We start from the raw sequence: 22,542 nt of genomic DNA on the forward strand, positions 1-22,542 counted from the left end.
GTTATTATTAGAAATATGGAGATTTATGAAAAAGTTACTGAATCCCATCAAAACTAGTTTAATAATGGCCTATGGATATGTTGTGGTCATTATGTAAGAGTCTCTAGTTTAAATGGCTTTCCAGAGAATCAGAAATTCTTAAGCCTTTTGGAATATAAACAAACTTAGATTCTCAAATATCAGAGAACCGTGTTCAAAACAGTTAACTTTGCAGAGGCTATTATTTGTCAGTTTTTTTAGGCTGATAAAAAAAAGCTTCTAAAATGCTTTTCTCTATAGGCCTATACCATAATTAGCTGTTAGTGTGCAAATGTTGTGTTAGGTGAGGTGTCCGTAGTTGTTCTTGTAGCTATGAATGCAATGCTAAACGATATTGGGTACAAGCTGGCTTTTTATTAAAATGGAGCTACACTGTCTTGCTAATAAGCATTTACAGAAAAAACTAAAGCTAGTCAATAGCCCAACTAATTGTGTAATTTCTGTCTGTTTCATTTTCAGTGAGTAATCTATTCCCATCCAATGGAAAGGCTAGCATAAACTGAAATGACTATTTTTTTAAACTTAAAGTTACTCTATGCTGTATTACTTTTAAACACTTACTATTGTACCCAAAATAACTGATATTACATATTTACTGTAGAAGTTATATGTGGATATGGTTTTCGAGTGGCTTTACATTCATGTGAACAGCCTGTTGTGGAGCTTTTCCTAGCTCAACTTTTCCTCACATATATTTTCCACAATTGAGCGAAAAAAGTAAATGGTCTCCATCATATAAGCAGGAGAGAACAGAAAAAGGAAGAGGGAGAAGGCTCAAGGCATGAAAGATTTTCGGCCTGAAAATCTGTGTGGCGTTTTATGGTCTCTGACCTGTGCTCGTTGTCTCTAATTAGCAGCATGCTAATTAAAGAGTGGAGACGAGTGGCTAGCAGCAGCTGGGTTAGCTGTGGGGAAAGTGAAAAGTATGTGCTAAAATGCCCCTCCTCAAGGCTCAGTGTAAACATATAGCACACATCAGTAGTGCCTTAACCCCCTGCTGCTACGGCTCCAAGAAAGTTATAACTGCTGAAATTGATACGTGCCTTGAATCAACTCAGGCGCACATTCAGTTTTTCTACACTCTTGAACCAAATTTTCTGTCCTTGACACCTCTTTTAAACATTTGTTGACAATATTTGAGGCTGTATTGCCAGATGGCGTCCTGAAAAGGTCACAATAATGTTTCAGGGAGTGGATTTGAGTGCTGAGTTGTCAGTTGGGACCATAATGTGCAGAATATTATAGAACTACTGAAGCCACAGTCCAAGTATTATCTCAACTCAGCTCGGGACAACATATCTATTCCAGATGGAGGAACCAGCTTTTCTCTGACCTCTTTTTTGTTCATATTTTTCATTTTTCTTGGATTCCAGACCATTTTTGTTACACCAGGAGAAGGTTTGCACTAATATTTTAGAAATATCACAGAGGATGCCATTGGTTTGTCTTAAATACAAAAACTTGGCCTTTAAATGCTATGTGTCTTTGACTTTGGCATGCACTTAATATGTGTCCAGGAAGTCTCGGTCACTGCATCTGTATGCTGATTGGTGGCTTACAACTTCTTTATTCAGTGTTTCTGTAATTTGGGAATAGAATTTCCAAAAAGTGAAGATTTTCCAGTCAAAAAGAGAGAGCTGCAACAAGCCAGCAGCTGAGTGCTGTTTAAAGATGTTTACTCATTCCAGGCTTTATTTGATGTTGCCATCACAAAGGCTGTGAATAAATGTTTCTTACGCTGAACACCTGTACTTTATCTATGCTGGAAGATTTGGCAAGAGGTCCACAAGGCCCTCAGGGTCCTCTGGCTAACAACTGTTGTGGGACATTGAAAAACAGTCAATGCTAATTTTGTGGCAGCACCACTCAGGAACCAAATTATTCAATAAAATGCCTTTACACAAGAAAAATAACCTTACAAATTCAATTAGACTGCAAAACATTCTGTCTAGATAAGAAAAAAAAACTTGTAAACAAACTTTTTGTACCATAAATGCTCACATACAGGTTATGAAGTGTATTCTGCTGATGCATTTAACAGGCAGACACCAGTCCACTTCAGTCCCTTAATGACGGGGCAGACTGGGCTGATCTCCAGAGGTGTGCTTTCCACATCAGACAGTCTGCTCTCTTTCACATCAGGCCAGACAGGAACACGCCAGTAATGGAACAGAGTGAAACCAAAAGGTGATACAAACCCCTATGACATTACCTCAATTTTTTTTTCTACCTGAATACAAGAAGCACAATTTATAACAGGAAATGTATGATTAATGTTTTTTTTTTTTAAAAACAACATTTTTAAAACCGTTTCCAAAATATCTCTTTTATTTTTTCTCTTTTTTTTTATATACTCAACATATTTCTCTTTTGAAAAAAACAAACAAATAAACAACATTTAAATGGTTGTGAAAGATATTTTAAGGAACTGTCTCAAATACTCCTGAGCATGTCAAGTACTTCCACCCTTGGCTTTATAGCAACTAAAATCTTTTAAGTAGTCAGGCCAAGTCCAAGTGAAGATTCAAGACCTTTGAGATTTTGTTGTTGGGCAACTTAATCATTTATGTTGGACTCAAGGCAAAGTTGTGTGCATATACATCGTTTTCAATATATTAATAAGCACCAAATATGTAAATAAACACTTGTTCAGTTTAAGATAAACTCAAGTCAACTATGTTAGTTTTTCATCACAAAGCCAATTTGAATAAATAAATGTTCCAAATTGTATGGCTGTCCATCTAATGGATGTTCTGACATTTCAATTAGAATGTAAAACCACTGTTGTGGCAGAAGAATAGGGCTAAAAAAGATTCTCCTGGTTTTACACCTCATGAGTTGTCAAAAACCAAGACAAGGTGGAATCACTGAAGAATTTTTAACCTGATTACATGTGATTGATGTGAAAATATTAAAACCCCTTTGCGCTTATATGTTCCAGACTCACTCGCACTTGCACCATTGCTATAAAATCTAATTTAGCCTTGTACATTTTTGCTTATTTTGTGTTTATTGTTGATAATCAATGTTGTACTTTTGTGTATTTTTTCATTTCTGTTCTAAGTGTCCCCCTTGTTTTTCCTAGATTCATCTTTAGTGTTTCCTGTGTTACTTTGTATTATATTGTCCTTCTATGTACTCTATATTATTGTCCTTCTATGTACTCTGTATTATTGTCCTTCTATGTACTCTGTATTATTGTTACATTCTTATAAGTTCTGTGTCATTTGTGTTCCTTGATTCATGTTGTGGTTCTTGTGTTTCTAGTCTTGTATTTGTTCTTGCCTCTCTGTGTTTCCCTCAGTCCTGATTGTCCTCACCTGTGTCTTGTTGGTCTCACCTGTGTTTGATTATCAATGTGTCTATTTAGTCTCAGTGTTCCTTCCCTTGTGTTGGCAGGTCATTGTTGTTTGTGAGTCCATGTTAGTTGTCACTTTTTTTCCTGGTCCTAGAGAGTCATTGTGGCTCTGTGTGTTTCATTCTTTTAGATTTGTATTTAAGTACATTTTTGTTTAAGAAAAAAAAAAAAAATTTAGTTCTATGATTGGGTCCTCCTTTCCTTTGTTTTTGCATTAACCACGACACAGAGAGAACACAGTTCCCCAAAGTCAAATTCCTAGTGTGTGTAAATACACTTGGCCAGTAAAGCTGATTCGGATTCTGAAACACTCCATTGGATTAAGCTGGGAAGCAGGGAAGTTATTTTTATCCCTACATTCAAAAGGACATTTCAAGACAAACAGGACAGTGAGGAACAATGTGTTGGCAACTGTACAGAAGACAGAATCTTCACTTAATGTGAACAATGCTGTCAACAACCCACTTGTGAGTGTTCCAAGACAATTCACTACTCTTGATCTTTTTACTCTGGACCTGGCAGGAATAAACTCTATATGAAGTCAAGGTGAACATATCAGTCAGTGATTGAATAAAGTCACACGCTTCATTGCCCTCTCTGCTATTTTTCCCCATGAAAAATCCACATCACTTTCTGTTTTAAAATTAGAGAAGAAGAACAAGCTACTGAGAGACATTCGTCAATATTGTATCAAGTCTGTCCTCGTAGCACTCTGTTAGAAGCTGTCTGTTCATCATAAAAAAAAAGGGTGTTACACTGAAGCTCAGATGTTTTCGGGTTACTTGATAAGAAGAAATGTGTTCTCTCTACTTCCATAAACAGAACAATGCCTCGTGGAAAAATCATATGACGAACTGGGGCTTTTTAAGAGTGCAGCCACATCCAAGAACTGAAGGCAAAAGATCATTAATTTGGTTTATACCTGCCTCGAGTAACAAACAGAAAATTATTTTGTTGGCAACCATTAACATTTTGAACGCACCTTTAAAGGTTCATCATAAAGACGTTCTACAAAGGTTTGGATAATCTAGCAACAATTTACTGATACATCTGCAGGGATTACTCTTAGACTTATTTTGGCAAAAAAAAAAGGGATGGTTTGAGATGGGTTTAATCAATCTTCAAAGTAAAGTTATTGTCTTCAAGAGAAGTTGGTTGAGCAGTGATGATCTGTTCATCTGCAGTACAGATGAAGAATCGCTCAAGGTGGAGGACTAAAAGGATCTCTGTCAGCCAGCTTTAAATTCATTGAAAAGTCTGCTTGTTCTTGTGATGTTTTGTCTTTTCCAACCATCTTTCTCATGTCTGCTTGTCTCTTTCATCTCTCTGGTGTTTATTGCAGCACTTTAAAGTTGCTGCACATGTTTTTCAAGTGTCCTTGTAAAGTTTAAATACTTCAAGAAAGTTTAAATATTCATTTTGTCCTTGTTTTATATTAAAAAAAAACAAGGGACTATGGAGAAAAAATTGCCATTCTAGGCTGTCTCCTACCAATAATGTAAATTGATGAGCAGACAGCCGTTGCCAAATAACCCAATTAAGAACGCAAAGTGGAAAAAGCTCCAAATACTGTTGGAAAGAAAAATCTTGCTCCTCCCTCAGGATTCATCGAAGCGATTCATTTTCTTTAACTGTTTTCGAGCCCTTGTCTAAACAGTGCAGCTTGTTGGGTCCAAGGGAGCAAAGGCCAATTAGGCTGTTTGAGATTGTGTTGGAGGAGGTGAGCGTCACATCTGCTACACAGCATGCGCCTGCATATTTCTGTGGGGCAACTGGGACTGATCACAGCTGCTACTCAGTGGGCCGGAATCAATTGGAAACCCGGAAAGGAAGGCGGGCCAGATCAATACGTGAAATGTCTGCATTGTCTGATGATGAAATGCAATCTCACAACATAACAGTTCAGTAAGGAAAAAAAGGAGTGTTTGAGATACCCTCAGGCAGGCTTTTATTGAGGCTAAGAGAGGCATTCAAATGTCTGAAGAGAGACTGAAATAAAGGCCATTAGAATCTGAACATTGGAGGTAAGAGCTTTTTGGAGTGGGTGCAGTTTTTGCATAATTAACCATCTTTGGAAGTTTTCGTTTTAGTCCCTGAAAAGTTGTGCATTGTCAGGGAAAAATAGCGTGATCATAAGAAGAAAAAAAAGGGAAACGCATTCTTGGCTCATTGCTATTTTCTTGAAGGTTCGAGTAAGATGTTTTGATGGAACATGACTTCCATCTGCTGGCCAATGGGAGAACGGCATCCTTGTCACGTGAACTCCATAACCTTGCTTTAAGCAAAAAGTACAGCTTTACTGATAAAAATAAAGACAGAAAAAAATGTGTTTTTGTTTTACAAGCCCTGTTGCTGAATGTGCTCTTCTGAACTATATCTCTGCTCTACACTAACAAGTGGTCTGATTTATGGTTTTCTGGACAACATAAGCTATGGACCTGCTGATGCGCGCTAAGAAGTAAGTTACGACTGTAATTCCCTACAGTATCGAGAAGAAAAAACAAAAGACACAAATGGCACCTCATTAACTTTCAGGCATATTTAATTGGCACAGTAAACACAATACAAAGTATTCAGTGCTCCAGAAACACAAGCATGGGCTACCAAATGGAACACAAACAAAAAGTGCAAAAACACACCATTTGGTAAACCTTTAAAAAGGAAAACAAGTCTTACTTTGCAAAGCAGATAAAGTAATTGTAAGACTCTCAATAGTTAAAATAGATGTTTTTCCTTTTTAGACTTTATTTATATATTCATATATACTCTTTCTAATTCCAACGTGCCGTTTTCCTCTGTACAGGCAGATTAATCGGGGCTTTAACAAAGAGATTTGTGGTGGTCTTTAAAAAAAACTGGCAAATCAGTTGTTCTATTATCAAGTCTACTGCTACCTTTAGAGTTGCAGTCTGTTCCTCATTAGGTTTATTGACTGAACAAAACCAAAGAAAGCCTTTTGTTTGATATCTTTACATATTAAGCAATGGGTGGTGAAAATTGAACACAGGACGTGAGCTTAAATCAACAGTGGTTTGATCATTCTTTTCACCAAGAGTCCAAGTGGTCAATACGTTCATGTAACACTAATATGTTGCATCAGATGAATATTTAAAAATGGCTTCATCCAAACAATGTCATTGTTACTTATATTTGCAGTTCAAGCTGAATAAGCTACAACACAGATTTCCAGCTTTAAAAAAACAAAGTAATAAAAAGCAAAGCAAACTGAAAGCCAACTTCTCATCAAATATAAAACAAAAATGTTAAAAATCACGTTCGTTATGTGCCATTGAGCAGGTAAAAGGGATCAGTGGACATCATTTCTATCCTCAGACAATTTCTTGATTAGAAAAACTCAAATTTGCCCCCATATTTTGAGATAATCAAATCTTAGTCCATGCACCAGCATCATTCCTTGTCTTTAAAAACCCAGTTAAGGCCCACAAAAGGTGGTTCAGGGTCACATTTCAGTCACAAACTCACAGGTAAAATGTGGATCACAGTATATTTCCATATACAGTAGCAGTAGACAGTTAAAAGTGGACAATTCCCCAAAACATCAGGTGTAATATCATATCTTCATTCACCAGACTCACATAGCATTTTCCTTGATGTAATGCTCAGTGATAGGAAATTTACATTGGTTGTAAAGTTGTACTGATTTAGTCCATGTTTGCAAATTAGATAAATGATTGTTCAAGCAGCTAAAAGTTAGGAAATAAAGAAAAAACCCTGATAAGGGTATTTTAAAGTTAAAACAACATATTTGATGACTCATTTGGTACCTGCAACAAAGCCAAACCAGCAAATGTCAGTTTTCCACTCATTCTCATCTTAAGTTACGTTTACTTTAGTCCGACAATACTGAATATGAGGGCCACATTTAAAGCTAAACAATGTATCTGCTGACTGAATAACTGCAGCTAACATAACCATTAGCGACTAAGTGTTACCTTCAGGCAGGAATTTTAGATTTTCTTACAGCATCAAGTAACTTGACTTGTAACTTTAGCTAAAACATGAATGAATGCTTACACGAGATGATGAATGAAATACCAAACACTAAGTCACAGCAGCTCTAATAAACATTCCTTCTTTTCCTAGCAAATATTACCATTCGCTAGTTAGCATAACAATGAAGCAGGAATTAAAGCCTTTAAGCCACATCATGTTACATTTAATAACTGTATAGCTGTTGACTCATTAGGTACCAAAAATCCAAGAGACGCAGTAGCTTACATTAGCATTCATCCTTTCAGCTATATTTCAAGCTAAAACATTTTGAAAGAGTTTAAACTGCTGAGTCACAACAGTAGTCACAGGTTACCATGTAACCAATTCTTAGCGAAAAATGACAGTTAGCTAGGGAGTGGCTGAATGCCAATGTAAGCTAGTGCTTTATGTTAGTGAATGACTTATCAAATATGTTGACTTAACTTGTTATAATACCTCATTTCCTTTTCAAATGTTGACTAGATATCTTATATTTTCAGATGGTTATCAATTAATCAGCTGGGATTGGAAAGTGATTTTTCTCATCCCCTATTTTTAAACCTTTTGCAAAACTACCACATGGCCAGTTTACAACATTTCAGCTTCCCATCCTGAGTACCTTATCAGAGGAAAATAGCTACAGTATGAATATGATGGAAAAGTTTTATTTTTGTCAAACTGTTGCTGCTTGAAATGGGTGCAGGTGTTTCCACTGGGTGATAAACTAAAATTATCAATAATCAATCAAATACTTGCATTAAACGCTCTGATGAAAAAACATACAATACTAACATTTTTAAATACATACTCTGCTGTGTATTCAACAGTAAAACAAACACACAAGACCTACCAATGCAAACAAATCATTCAGAAAACAACATTTCCGGTCCCTATTCTCCTTTTCATACAGTTTACAGATTTAACTGGGAAACACTTGAAGGAGGAGATCACTCACTCACTGTCAAAAACAGGAAAACATGCTTTCTAAGACAAAAAAAAGAGAAAATAAAAAATGAACCACAGGCACTGAACCCAAACAGTAGCATTCAGGTTAATCCAAACAGTGAGACCAGGCAATGAGGGTTAACTGAACAGAAAGGCTGGACGAAGCTGACCAAACACCACCCCCAACAACACCTCCTAGGTGTTGTTAGCAGAGAGGGGGGGTAGAGGAGGAAGACAGGGCAAGCATGCAGCACACCGCAACGCTAGGAGCCCCCCCCCTTATCACCCTGAGCTAAAGCAGAGCCTGAGCTGCCTGAGGAGGGGGAGGATCGTGGGGGTGAAGAGGGGGGTGGTCAGAGAGAGGAACAGACACGATACGACAAGGCAAGAAATTATAGGATGAGTGATGGCGAATAATGCATCATTCAATTCTTTCTCTCTGAGCTGGTCCACGATATGTATTGGGGTGTGGAGAAAATGGGCCAATACAAAGAAGACCTACATACAAGCCTCCAGATAAGAAACAAACACAAAACATAAAACAGAATCATGTAGCAGACAGACAGACAGACGATTAGCACCTTCACTTCTTAATTTCCAGATGGTTTAACCTGCAAAAATGGATTTCAGAGGGAGTGGTGACCAGGTGGGATTAGTAAAGCTCCAGATGTAAGCAGATGAGCCAAAGGTGATTGTTTTGTTAGAAGTTCATGTCTCTCTCTCTCACACACACACACGCACACACCACGGCATGAAAGGTGTTTTGAGGTGGAATTTGGACTCCTGCTAGTATCTGTCCTGTCTCTGACCACACCCTCTGCCAAGTGAGAATGTTTGTGTGTGTGCAGGAGTGTCTTCAAGGAGGGCAATAATGTAAGGAAAAGGAGAAATGGCATAGCCAGGGTGGCAAAAGGGGCGCTTTCGAATATTGGAAGCCAACAGCCACATTCAAAAACCGAGCGGTGCAAGCGGAGTTAGTTCCATTTAGAAGCAAAAGCTTTGCTGACAACAACAAAAAAAGCAAATTGAATACTGTGGTTGTGACTGCTGTATGGGAGTTAAGAATGAAAAAGGGTAGGAGCACTTAATTTAGATGGATATCTCTTATTGTGTCTTTAAATCACAGTGTTTCTGCACACGAAGTGCAACACTTTTTTGTTTTTCCGTTTTGTTTTTGACAAATTGAGTTGCGACTCGTCCACTTTTAGATTGGGGTCATCTTTCACTTTCTTTCTCTGACTCAGTGAGCGCGGGAGGAACGTGGTCGGTGTTTTCTCTCCGAGGCTGCTTGCCCTGCCATTCCTCAGCCAGCCTCTCACACTTTTAGGAATCTGCAAGTCAAAAAAGGTGAAAAAAACAAACAAAAAAACGAACAAACAACAAAAAAAAAAAGTGAGAAAAAGAAATGTTAGATACCTTTTAAAGATAAACGTAGTCAAAGACAGACAGTCACCCCAAAAATTCAGACATGGAGAAGAGGAAGACAGAATCCACTGCATGTATGCAAAATACTGAATGTAATATGCACAAACTGCATGTGTGAAGACTTCCTTTGGAGATGAAATTTTATAACCAGCCACTTAACTCTTTTCCATTTGATCATTTTTGTGCATCATTCTTAATGTCAAAGCACATCATGATGAGTTTGAAAAAAAAAAAAAAATCCTCAAATGCTGCATCATGCATCAGATTTAAAACGTTGTTTTTTTAACTTAAGGACTCATGAAATGTGCATTTACAGCCCTGATATCCTCCAATAACAACAACCCCATGCTGTGCCGGTAACAAGCAACCAAAGCTGATTAAAAGGAAGCTAGACAAGGACTTGTGTAATGAGTTATGACAGAACTGATTCCTGATTTGATACCAATCTTGAACAGTAGCACTGAGTTTCTCATAGTTGTAGCTGGGTGGGATGACACACCATGCTCTCACAATTCAGAGGTCCATGCAAGAAAAAAACACCACAACGTTTTCAGTCATGTTCCAGCTCCACGCATCTCAGCCCAGTCTCACCGTAGAGCTCAGGAGAGCTAATTCTCCTTCCTGTATTCCTCTACCACTCGCCTGGAAAAAGGACCAGAACAGCCCAACACTTTCATTATCAAAAAGTGGTTGAATAGAGAGAAAATTACACTTTGAAAGGGGCAATAAATAACTAAGTTCATCAATCATTTTTCAGGGGAGGAGAATCACAAGTTGTTCTTGTTGTAACAGCACTAAGATTCATCTGCAACATGCAACTTTGGGGGCTTGATTTTTCTTTTCTTTTCTTTTTTTGCCTAAAAAAATATCTTTTTCATCTGATTTCACAATTTACAGCAGATTAAAATGATGACAGTTTCATGATTGCACATCAAGCATGCTGTCTTTTTTTTTTTCAGCTACAACAAGTGATTGAAACACAAAAAGTTGCGCGATGATTCAGTTTTTACTTGATGTTTTTACATTCATTCAGCGGAGTACAGCGATTAATCCAATTCTAGGTTGAAAACACGCAAGTAGTAGTAGTATTTTAAAGTCAGAAATATTCACAACAAAACATAATGAAACATGATGTATAAAAAATATAAAATAGTGTCTGAAATGTTCTCGTGATCATTCTGTGTCAGGTTGTGATTTGTCAAATCATGCCAAGTGGTGCCAGTGGATGTTGTAGTTTATATGTATGACCACAAGGTGGCACTGCAGTGAATAAGCGGTGAGAAACTAGAAGCTTCTTTTCCACACGTCTTGTACAAAACATCCTCCTTCTTGTTTCATAAACCCGACATTTTGTTCAGGGCTACAAAAAAAAAAAAAAGTGATACCCTCACACTATCTGTCACAACAGGCACAATGTACTAATCTGAATCGCCATGGGACAGGAGACAGGAAGTGTGTGTGTTGGGGGGGGGGGCATTACCTTATCCAAGCTAACAGTAACACTCTTCCTGATTCACAGGGACGAAAAACACATTTGCTCAGTTAAATGTATGTCATAGCACCTTTGGCATTTGTTTCCAAAAAGACCTCCACGTAGGATGTGGGGACGTATCCCTCCTCATCCTCGTTCCTGCGCACACGTGTCCAACCGTCTCCTTTATCTTCTTCTATGACATACAACAGCTCGCCCTCTGCCACTGCGATGGTGCCCTCGTTATGACCTGTGACACGGGGGAAACAGAAGAGAGAGAAAAGATAAGAATACAACAAGTCCACCCTTGAATTCACATCATGTAGAAGGAGTTTTTCGGTTTTTGATCTGAGGACAAAAAAAAGACCCCAGACCTGCTGATGTGTTGTCAGGAATGCAAAAAATAAGGCTACAATCTATTCAATATATTGTTTAGCTACAGGCGATAGAGTAGATCTGTGCTTAAACCGTAACAGAAATGAATACAAAACATGAATAAGTAGAGAAAAGCAAAACTAAATCTGTTGCTAAAAGTTACCAAATCGACCGTCCTCACGATCTTCATGAGAATATGCAGATTAAACTCGAGCATTCAGGCAAGTCAGGCTTTGAGAAGTTGGCAGACCTTATTTTGACAACAGAGAACAAAAGGAGAAATGACCACCACCTTTCTAACTGTCCTCCTCCTCCCTACATTTCTTCAGAAAGGTCACGACCCTACTCCTCCTCAATCAGTGTAATCAAACTCCTCCAGCTTGCATCTGTACAAATCAGATCCCTGTCTTTTTTTCCAGAAGTAACATGACCTAACAGCTGCAACTCGTCAATAAAGGGCCCCAGGTTGAAAATAATTCATATATTGTTTAATGTTTACAACATACCTTCAAATGGGTACAAGGCTTTGCAGGTGCCGATGGTGGGCAGGGTCTCCTCGTCGTCAAACTCGTCGTCAAACTCTGGCGTGGTGGATGTGGGGACCGGGTTGGGGTTCGGGTTTGGAGTTGGGTTGACGTTAACTTTCACCTGAGTCTCTGAGTTCTGCTCCTCTGTGTAGCTGCCATCTGGGCTGCTCAAGGGCCAACACACATACAGTAAATATACTGTGAAAACATACATGGTTTTCTTCTGAAGACGTGAAGCGTGTCACCTGACTGTGACGTGTGGTTGTTTTCGTCTGAATATACCATACCTCTCTCTGTCCTGCGCACAGTTGTTGCTCACTGTTGTGTTGTTCTGGGTCTCATAGAGTCCACTTCTCCGGTGGGTATCGCTCTTGGATGGCATCCGTTCCTCCACCTCTGCTAACCAACCCTGAAACACAAAGAAGTAATATGAATGAGTGCTCGACAGCTCATCCTGTGTGACAACTTCCTTTTACACCATTGTCTTGGTGAAAACTCAATTCGGATTTACTTGATTTATTTCTGGGCAAAAAACACCAATGAAGCTGTTTTGTATGAACTGTTCGAGTGTCTTAATTAACATGCATTAGTATCACAATCTGACTGAAATTGATGGCAATTGGATGAACTCAAAGCCGTCGTAAGTGACAGAGGAGCTCTTTACCAGCCTTTGACCCTGCCTTAAATGTAGGTCAAACTCTCAGGTGTTACCAAGTAGAGGAGTAACAAATGGAGAAAACCTTTAATTTGATAGCATCACGCATGACATCATAAAACTCTAAACTATGTATTTTTGTTTGTTTGTTTTCAGCTCGAGATCACAGAATAAGTCGGATATTTCCCTTCTGGAGGTCATTATCAAGAATTTATTGACAGTGTCGAGGCAACTTTGTCCCTTATCAGGTCTTACAGCTGACTGTTTCACAGGGTTACATCAGTCCATTCCTCTTTGCCTTCTCTCTCCCCTGCACAGAGCTGCAGTCGGCCCTCTCCAGCTCTTCTCCTAATATGGACGAGCAGCAGATTTCTTTGGAACCTCCCCAGCTGGAGATGCGTGTCTCAACTTCTCATTATTTACTGTCTCGTGTAAACCAAACAAGATCGCATCTCCGCCAACACTAACACTCACACACAGAAATGAGAGATTCACACAGGCACCATACTCACCTCAAACTTCTGAACTTCAGACTGCAGCTTCTCTATGTTCTGGCTTATTTCTGATAGTCGGGGGTCGACGCTGGCCGGGTCTCCCATCTGAGGGTTCTTCACGTACACGTCTTTCATTTTAGTCAGAGCATCCCTGAGGAGGAAAATTAATCAAGTCAGCTCAAGTCTTTGGAGCAAGTTGGAAAAAAAGGAATAATTATATTTCTGATGCACAGTTCAAATGGAAAGATACCTCTGATCCATTTCTTTCTGAATATCCTTATTCAGGTCATCCAGCTTGCCCTGCAGTTTCTTCCTCCTCTGCTCTGGTGGCAGGTGGCTGAAGTCCTCGGGTCCAGAGCCCTGTGACACATCATAGAATAGAAATGAGAAAACTATGAGATGCAGAACAGCAACTTTCATTATTCATTACTTGTTGAGCTGTTGGTTTCATAGGGTTTTTTTTTCCTAGTTAGGTGCAGTATCTCCCTTTTGCTGTAATCTACTTGAGCCTAGTCCCCGGGAATAATGCATACCACAAAACGCACTCCTTATATGCTCAAATAACAATTGACCTGTTGGAGATACTGCAGCTTATTGGGATGTTTGTCTTTCTGTAGGCTACTGTACACTTAATGGCTTTTACCTATTCAGTCGCTGCCTGCAATCTAGTGCTCTCTATGAATGCATCGGAAATGTAATAGAGTGTAAGTACATGATATCATTGCTCATATAGTGTTTCAGTGTGAGCTGACTAATGGTTTGAAAGAGGTGTGTACAGTGTGTTCTTGAACTAAAGATTGTGGAAGTGAGAGGTTTGTTGATCCGTCCAGGTGTCAGGTTTCCAGTCTGAACTGATGAGTCACACTTCTCGGCAGTCGCTCAAACTTTCTATAAACATGATGTATCAGTATTTAAGTCCTGAAGCTTGCTAAATGTTAGCTGCTTGCTCACTCTGTACGGAGACCAAAAGAGCACCAAATGAAGCGCATGATTATCCATTCCATACTCCTGCTTATTATCACACTACACATTAACTAACATGGCAAGTACCTAGCTAGCAAGCAAGCAGTCGAGTAAGCTAGGTAGTCAGCACCAAAGTAAAGTGTCAGTGCTAATGGCTGCAGCATGTCTTGTAAATTCATAGTTACTTCAACATTAGCCTACTTAGATTCTTTCTGGTGGCGCTTATGCCAAAAATTGGTAGCCTCCTGAAAGTTGATGGGAGGACTTTTGTCATGTAATTGGCTTAACCTTAAAAGGCATGACTTTTTGATTCTTACTTCATCTTGAGAAGGGACTTTGTTTAACAAAAAAGTTAGTAAGGTCAACAGCCATCCATCACAAATCTCTGCAAAGCTAAATGCTAACATTAAACTGATATTAGCCATAATGACACAATGGAAATGCTAATGTTTAACAAGTCAAATGTTTTCCATGTTCAGATTCTAATTTTAGCGTATTAGCATGCTAGCATTATACTGACTATCACTTCCTAAAGTACAACTGAGACTGACGGAGAAGTTGTTTTGCTGGAGTTTGGTCTGAGAGTGTAATTTCTAAATGTATTATAGACTCTTTGAAGGTCTACAGAGCATGGGTATGGCTTTATTTTACAAGCTAAAGAAAATATAAAAGGAGAAAATGTGTTTTTTCTACTTTAGGCCTCTTTTGAACAGACTGAACAGGTGAAGGCCTCGTTGGATCTCATTGAGATTGGTCACAACAGGATATCAAAGGCTGGAGCTACAGACTTGAGGTCAGGATTCATTGCACATGTAAGTCAGGTCAAACACAGCAGCTAGGGTACCATGGCAACCTTACCCCTTCTCCCTGAATCATCACGCAACACTTACCGGGCATGCAAAAACAACAAAGATCGTATAAATCGTCATGCAGAGACATACTGCTTTTTTCTTAATGTTACATTTCAGGAAAAAAAATCATGTGTTAGTGATTACTAGTGATTACTCATGCTAACATTCTCTAGGTCATTCAACAACATGAAATCACTTTGACCTGGGTAAAAATGCACAATCAAACTAAAACTATGGGCACACATGTTGACTTATTTTAATATGTAATAGGTTTGTTTTTGTATGGAATCAGGACTTGATTTCCAAAAATAATTAAAGCACATAAGGACGAAATAGCAAAAATCATTAAAAGTACTATCTGAGTGAGCTTAGTGCTTGTTTTAATAAAAAAAAGCATACAGCTAGCTTATCTTAACATTAGGGAGCAGCGGGGAGAGCCACTCGCCTGGTTCTGTCCTGAGAAGCATTGAGAGCAGTGACCCTCTTATAACTCAGGTTTGAGCAGTAAACTTAATAGGCCTTGTCATTATGCACTTCCACTGAAAAGTGTCAAGTTGCACAAGTACAATACAAAACATTGCCTGCTAGGATTGTTAGCGAACATCCCTTGAATATATATATTTTTTCTTTAATCTAGAGTTGGAATCTCTCAGAACAAATGTATTTTATAAGAGGCTTTTTTTACACAGCACTGATTATAGACACTCAAATAAAATGTTGGAACATAAACAGATCCACTTTGAATACATTTGGATCAACAAGACTATCTCTAACGGTCCTATCCTTTCAGTCAGAATGCTAAAATAATTTAAGCTGAGCATTAGCATGTCGTAGCTTCATTCTTGACATTCAGATATGAGAAAGATTTGAAACTCTTGTGCCCTATTCTAGTTATTTCTTTAATCATCAGTGTTAATGACTTGATATTTATAATCTCCTTAAGGACTGTAATCAATCAACCATCATTTGCGGTGTGCTAGCTGAACAGACCATGATTCTTTAAACATCATAACACAGGCATGCAGTGTAACAACATAAGTGACCAAATTCTACCTCTGATCAGATTAGTATTTGTTAACAGGACACACAATCGAGACAAGGAGGACTACCAGACAGACGGGTAAGACAGAGAGTAAATCTGATCACCTCAATGAGATTCCGGACGTGGGAATTGAGTGTGATCTGCACCACAGAGATCACAGACACAGTTTGGGAGAGACATGAACACAAACGGGACATAAAAACAAACAAACAAATCAACATAAATAAAGACAAGGACAATGAGTCTGGGGTCCATCGTTATGTCACAGCAAACAAAAAAAATGAAAATATAAACTTTCAACCAAAAACAACAAAAAAGAGAGCACAAAGAAAACATAACGGCGTACACAACGTTGTTAACAGTGTGTTACAGAGAGGACGTGACATGCGTGACACGGTCATGCCGCTACGGTATTGCGGTTATACGGTCATGCTTACCAGCTTGAGAGAAAGCTTCATGGGAGAGAAAGAAATGGCGAAGAGCGGGAGAGAGAAAGAGACAACAGAAAACAGTCAGCATCAGAAGAATATCGCAGCGATTTGTTTCATCCTTCTTTAAATACAAATCATTTTAAATGTAGCTTGTGTAAACGCTTGACTCTGCCAAACTTCACCATTCAAGGAAGAAGAAGGTAAAAACGATTAGAGGATTAGAAACATGGATTCATTTCAATATGCTATGTGTCACGATAAAACTCTTCAAGTAAGAGTTTGAACTTTAATACCCATTTCCTTTTCCTTTAAGGTGAAGTTTAACATTTCTAGTGAGGTGAATCAATGAAAAATGAGAGACAAGTTTGCGAAAACAGCGACCTAGTGAACAAGCACGGAGTGAAGAATGAGTCTAAAAAATTAAGGGAAGACAGATGAGAGTGATGGTACCGAAAAGTAAAAGGAGGGAGTGTGTATGTAAAAGGGACAGTTGTGGCCTTTACTTTTTGGTACATCTCTGCTGTCATTACAAAGAGAGACAGCAGAGGGCACCAAAAGCGTGTGTGTCACATCAGTAGACCCAAACGTTGACATGGAGGCAGATGAAGACAAGCTGGAGAGACACTTTGAAAACCAGACTATCAAAACTCCCTTTTTTTTTTTTTTTAGAGAAGAAAAATCTACAAAAGCAAATACTGGTCTCAAAGTAAAGCAGCCAAACAAAGGCAGAAAATAAATGATGAACTAAAAAGGAAGTGGAGACAAGAGAAATACTTGTTTATAGGACTTAAGACTATTTTAATTGAGAGGTTTTTCGGTGGGGATGTGGTTATGTTTTCATCACAAAGAGCCGAGGAGAGAGCATTTGAACAGTCCTCAGCTGGTGGAGCTGCAGCAGACGACTTGTAATCCTGTTAGAGGCTCACAGGCTGGTGCACTGAGGTGGCTTTACTCACTTTAGTCCACTAATCGAGTCATCCACCTGGAATGGCCTGTTACAGTCTGCTCTACCTTGTGATCCACTCTCTCACCTCCCCACCTCTGTACTGTTCTCACATTCCCCTTGTGAGGAGCTTTACTTGCACAGCACCAAGGGTCACTGAAATCTTTCCTCTGTATTCATTTATTCTGTAAAAGCACAGGAAATTAAAGTTAAAGTTGAGCTTCGTTTGTGTATCTCTTGGGTCAGGTACAGACTTAATGGATTTCGGTTGAGATGATCGTTGGAAACATCATTTACTGTATTTTTTCAGTTTAAAGTTAAAGGGACACATACTCATTCATAACCTTTCTTTAATGTGCCAGTTAAGCCATCAAGGCTAATTCTCAACTGTGGTCCCTCGGCAGGTGAGAAACAAGAACAATAGACACACAAGGTACGTCATAACAGAGCAGAAATACTGCACACTTGGCATGGCACATATAAGGCACTTTAAAGCAACAATAGACCGCAAAAAAAAAGACAAAAAAAAAGACTAAAATGGAACAACAATGTACATGTGGACATATAAATCACAAGATAACTCCAGGGCACAACCTTTATCTCCTAAACTCGTTGATGTTTGTGACAAGGTCTCAGTAAGTCAAACATGAACAGCTTTGTCAAAGAGGAAAAAAAGAATTCCTCTTGATGCCTTTTAGGTCAATCACTTTTCATGCATCTACATGAAGAATTAAGATTTACTCATTGACATTTTAACCTTCTGAAATGTTATTAATACATTTTCCCCAACAAGCATCGCTGAGGTTTAGGATAAAGTAAGGATAAATGAATTTTTACTTGTAATTAAATGAACCATGTCCGAGATTTGAGGTAAATTCTCCACCTGCTGCGTTGAGTGCATAAAGTATGTGAGAAATCCTTCTTTCACCTGAGAGCAGCACCTTTTTGTAGCATTAAACTGCATTGTGTGGAATGTGTTTGGCTCTGACGTGCCACCCCCCGTGTGATTCTGAGAAGTTAGAGAAATACCAGGCCCTTATCCTCACATGATCCTCAACTCCGTCCACCCCCCCCAAGACACACACAGATAAACACTGCAGCAGCATGGCACACTAGCACAGATAAAAAGCCCTGTAGGGGTGAATTCTGGGTAAAGTAGTGCTTAACCCAGACCCAAAGTGTGACCAACACCTCACCTTTTACTACGTACTGTACAGCTTTAGAGGGACATTTCAATAACCGAGGAGAGGGCGATCGGTGGCTCGGATGATTAAGCATCCTCACACCCATAATCCCCGTATTTGCTGTAGGTGCTTGTTACACTTTGTGAATTGACCCCTTGTTGATGCTCAGTGAGGGGAAAGCCCGAAATCAGCTGTGGGGATGACGAGCAACAAGGACCCCCTAAAGCGGATACATGTGATGTGGTGATGAAGTCATCGTCTCCTCAGAGCATTCGTCCAGATTTGACACGTGACAGGGCCATGTGATCAATTCCCAGAAAGGCACACACACACACACACACACACACACACTAGCCTCCTTTGTGAGGACAATTAGCTTTGTTAATTGTGACGAACATCCTCATCTTAGAAAAAAGGACGTCTCCCACAATTTCAATTTTCATTAATGAGGCTACTGCATGTGCTGTACGTGGCTTGTACTGATACACACACACACACACACACACACATCCGGACGCATTCAATATTCATTCCCTCTTTCTTCCAACCCCTCGTTACCTGCTCACACATGCACCAACCGTCACTGACACACTTACAACATATTGCCTCGCTTCGAAAGCATATGTAGGTCGACCCAGAGTCCTCTTCATTAGCTCTTTGTGACAAGTGAACGAGCAAGGGGATTGCTGCTGTGGTGGTTGGCGGAGAGAATACAGCTTGGTCAGTGAGATCAGCACCGACTCTCTTACAGCTCTTACACTCTACACGCTCTTAACTCCTAAAACACACATGCCTTTTTCGCTTTAGCACGAGACACATACGCACATATATAGTTGCTGTGGATGGATGAGACAGCGAATATATTTCCCCCCTCACTGAGGCTCTCCTGCAGAGGGGGTTGACAAGGCCTCCACTGAGCAAGAGGACACAAAACACCACCTCCACTAGCACAGCTAATGCCATCCCTTTATGGGAGGCTGTGTTCTCTTTGCAGGGGGTGGGACGAACACAGTCTAGTTTTCTTGATTAAAGTTGATTCATATCATGTTTAACATCTGATGATTCTTTGCAAATCTTCAGCGGGGTTTATGTGTCATTGGAGTAACAGCTGAACTGAAATCAGACGATCTAGCCTGGTGTTTTCAGAGCTCCCCAGCAGGGTATAACCAGCTCTTAGTAACTCAATGGCCGTTGCCTGGACTGAGATAAGTGAAACAAAATGAATGGTCTCCTTCCTTTCAGACAAAGAGCTTCGTCTGGTAATAATGACTCTTAGCTCTTGTCAAATTAAAACTACACTAAAAGGAGCCGTCTAAATGTATCATGCAAAGTCATCCGGTGCCATTTTTTATTTAAAATGCATTCGGTCACGTGACTTTTTCAACCTCAAAACCAGGACCTTTTAGCGATCCAGATTTAAAAATACCTTTCAAGACCTGCTGATCATACATTTTAATGACGCCTTTCCCTTCTCAAAATGAGCCCAGGCTCTGTATCACTGTTACTGCGGTGTGAAAGTTAAACCAGTTAGCTGGCTTTGAGGAGATGTATCTAGGCCTGTTTGTGAAAGAGCCAACGAATTAAAGTAAGCTGTTCAGAGGAATGAGTCCAAACTGTCTCAGGGAGTGAGGCACCAGGCTGCCGTCCTTATAAAGACTTGTTGTTGTTGAATCGGATTAACAATGCAACTTCTGCCTCCTTTCACTGACCTGTCAGTGTGCTACTGTCGATCTAAACAGAAGCAAATGATGTGGTGAAGACGTACGCTAATTCAAACAACATCTACACACATGAAAACATGGATATATGTACAAACTGATACAACATGTTGAAATGATTGTTTTAAGAAAAGGTCTTCCTGCTGTTATAGTTCTCCTAACTCTTTGTAGTCTTCTGGACTCCAAAGACTTCATTTGACCTTTATCAAAAGCTTTAAATGTTACAGTAAGGTCACACTGCAATCCTTTGTATCTGTGTAAACTCAAAAACAATGCATGTGATTTCACTCTTTTTTTTTCTTTCTATGGCTCTTCTTGAGAGCTGTTTCAGCACTTCCGCTTTTAGAAACGTGCGATTCCTGTTTGAAAAAATACGCACTTCCCTTTTCTTCTGCCGACCTTCAGTCATTTCCTCTACGATACGCTCGCTCAATGGACCCTCGCGCCCACAGTATTGTTCTTGTTGTGTGCCTCTTTCAGGCGTCATGTTCGCACTGATTCAAACCTCTCTGCCTTGAGTAACTGCTGCCCTTTTCAAAATCCGAGTGTATGCAAACACTTTATTTGTGGTCTCCGGAAGGAACGCGTGAGTTACCGCCCATTCCTGAGGTCAAGGATAGATGGAGGGTGTAACAGGAAAGCATGCTCTGACCGGCCCCCCCACTCCGACCTAGTGACCCCAGTATGAACACACACTGGACTGGAGATTGCTTACTGGTAATAAAACCCACCAGAACTCTGAGCTGGTGCTGATAAAGCTTTTGTATAGTTTTATAGTTGTGTCACAGGTGCACAACTTAAAAAGAGAAATCTAAAAAAAAATAATAATAAAATAAATCACAACATTACCAACCATATCTAAGAAGTGGGAACATTTCTCTTAAAAGTTTCTGTGTCGATATCAGATATTTATAAAAGACATACGCCGGAAATCATTAACCTGTGATGTCATTGACTGATATTATCAGTTTTTTTCTTGACTTCTTTTTCATTCTATAGCTGCTGCTTCTAAGGGAATCGTTCCATATTGATTGTCCTTCGCACCCCTCACTTTATGTGCAAAACAACTCAAACCAAACCGCCGCCTCCAGCGTAGACTGCAGATGAGAAGTGCGCAGGGAGCATCTGCAGTGACTCTGCCAAGACTCTTAGGCGTCTTACTGATCAAAGAGGGGGGGGGGGAGAGTAGGGTAAGAGGAGGGAATCTCATTGTGAGTACACAGTTAAGGTGGAGAATGAAGGGACGTGATGGAGAGACTGTTGGTGAGTCAGACGAGTACCATGGATTTGCAGTTTTGCGCTACATAGGCATGCTAGCGGAGCAAAAGAAGTCTGAGCACTGCATGAGCGAAGGCAGGAGGCCTGTGGCCAATTTTCAAAGCAGCTCTGAACTGCAAACTTTCAAAATAAAAGCTGCAATGGTCACATTGCCTCCGTACAGATTCGTCCAGTGACTTCGGGTAATGATTATGACACCTTTAATGTCACTTCACCCATACAGTGCAGCAGGTTCACAGCTCAGATACAGGTGTAGAGACACACACGCACACATGCACAAAGCGAGCTGTTCACGCACACTTACCCCTCGCCTCAGGCTCCGGAGGCAGTGCATTTTGGGTTTGGAGGCCATGAAGTCGTTGAGGCGGTGGGAGAGGGGCTCCTTTTGCTGCTTGGGAGATTGGGAGTCGTTGGGAACAGCAGAGGGTGAGGGCGGGGATGTGGCTGGGGGGGCAGGTGGGGGCTGGTGGGGGGACGTTAACAGGGACATAAGCTACCAGTAAAGAGGGGGGGAGCCGTGACGGAGAGGAGGAAGAAAAAGGAGGAAAACATGGAAGAAGAAGAAGAAGAAGAATAAAGGGGGCAAGAATCCAACGAAAAAGGAGGAAAAAAGGAGGGAACACAAAACGAAATAAATAAGCCTCCTACAAATATTAAAAAAGAAACACACAACAGAAAAAAACCCAAAACAGAATGTAAAAGACAACCGAAGGAACGCCAAACCTTGTCAGTTGTTATGTTGTGGGAATGAAAAATTCAAACATATAAAAACATAAAAAAACCAGTTTAAACAAGGTGAACAAAAACAGAGTGAGTAGGAAGCGTAACACGTGTTAAAGCAAGCGTCTGC

General features: G+C 39.8%; 1 protein-coding gene across 19 annotated transcripts in view; it reads right to left on the reverse strand.

The window, feature by feature from the left end:
- Nucleotides 1-5,921: 5,921 nt before the first annotated feature.
- fnbp1b (formin binding protein 1b) overlaps nucleotides 5,922-22,542 on the reverse strand; it is a 62,960-nt gene continuing 46,339 nt past the window's right edge. For 4 of the 19 annotated variants that reach the window (XM_079364521.1, XM_079364523.1, XM_079364520.1 and 1 more), the window contains 9 exons: nucleotides 21,997-22,185; nucleotides 19,293-19,385; nucleotides 16,576-16,590; nucleotides 16,243-16,278; nucleotides 13,533-13,642; nucleotides 13,301-13,433; nucleotides 12,421-12,542; nucleotides 12,113-12,297; nucleotides 5,922-11,481 (listed from right to left, as the gene is read on the reverse strand). In XM_079364521.1, coding sequence (XP_079220647.1) covers nucleotides 11,303-11,481; nucleotides 12,113-12,297; nucleotides 12,421-12,542; nucleotides 13,301-13,433; nucleotides 13,533-13,642; nucleotides 16,243-16,278; nucleotides 16,576-16,590; nucleotides 19,293-19,385; nucleotides 21,997-22,185 — 1,062 coding nt within the window. In that variant the 3' untranslated portion in view covers nucleotides 5,922-11,302. The remainder of the gene's footprint in view (nucleotides 11,482-12,112; nucleotides 12,298-12,420; nucleotides 12,543-13,300; nucleotides 13,434-13,532; nucleotides 13,643-16,242; nucleotides 16,279-16,575; nucleotides 16,591-19,292; nucleotides 19,386-21,996; nucleotides 22,186-22,542) is intronic. The other 15 variants (XM_079364516.1, XM_079364522.1, XM_079364513.1 and 12 more) reach the window with 13 other exon arrangements.

This window comes from Symphodus melops (genome assembly GCF_947650265.1).
Source record: "Symphodus melops genome assembly, chromosome: 16".
NCBI lineage: Eukaryota > Metazoa > Chordata > Actinopteri > Labriformes > Labridae > Symphodus > Symphodus melops.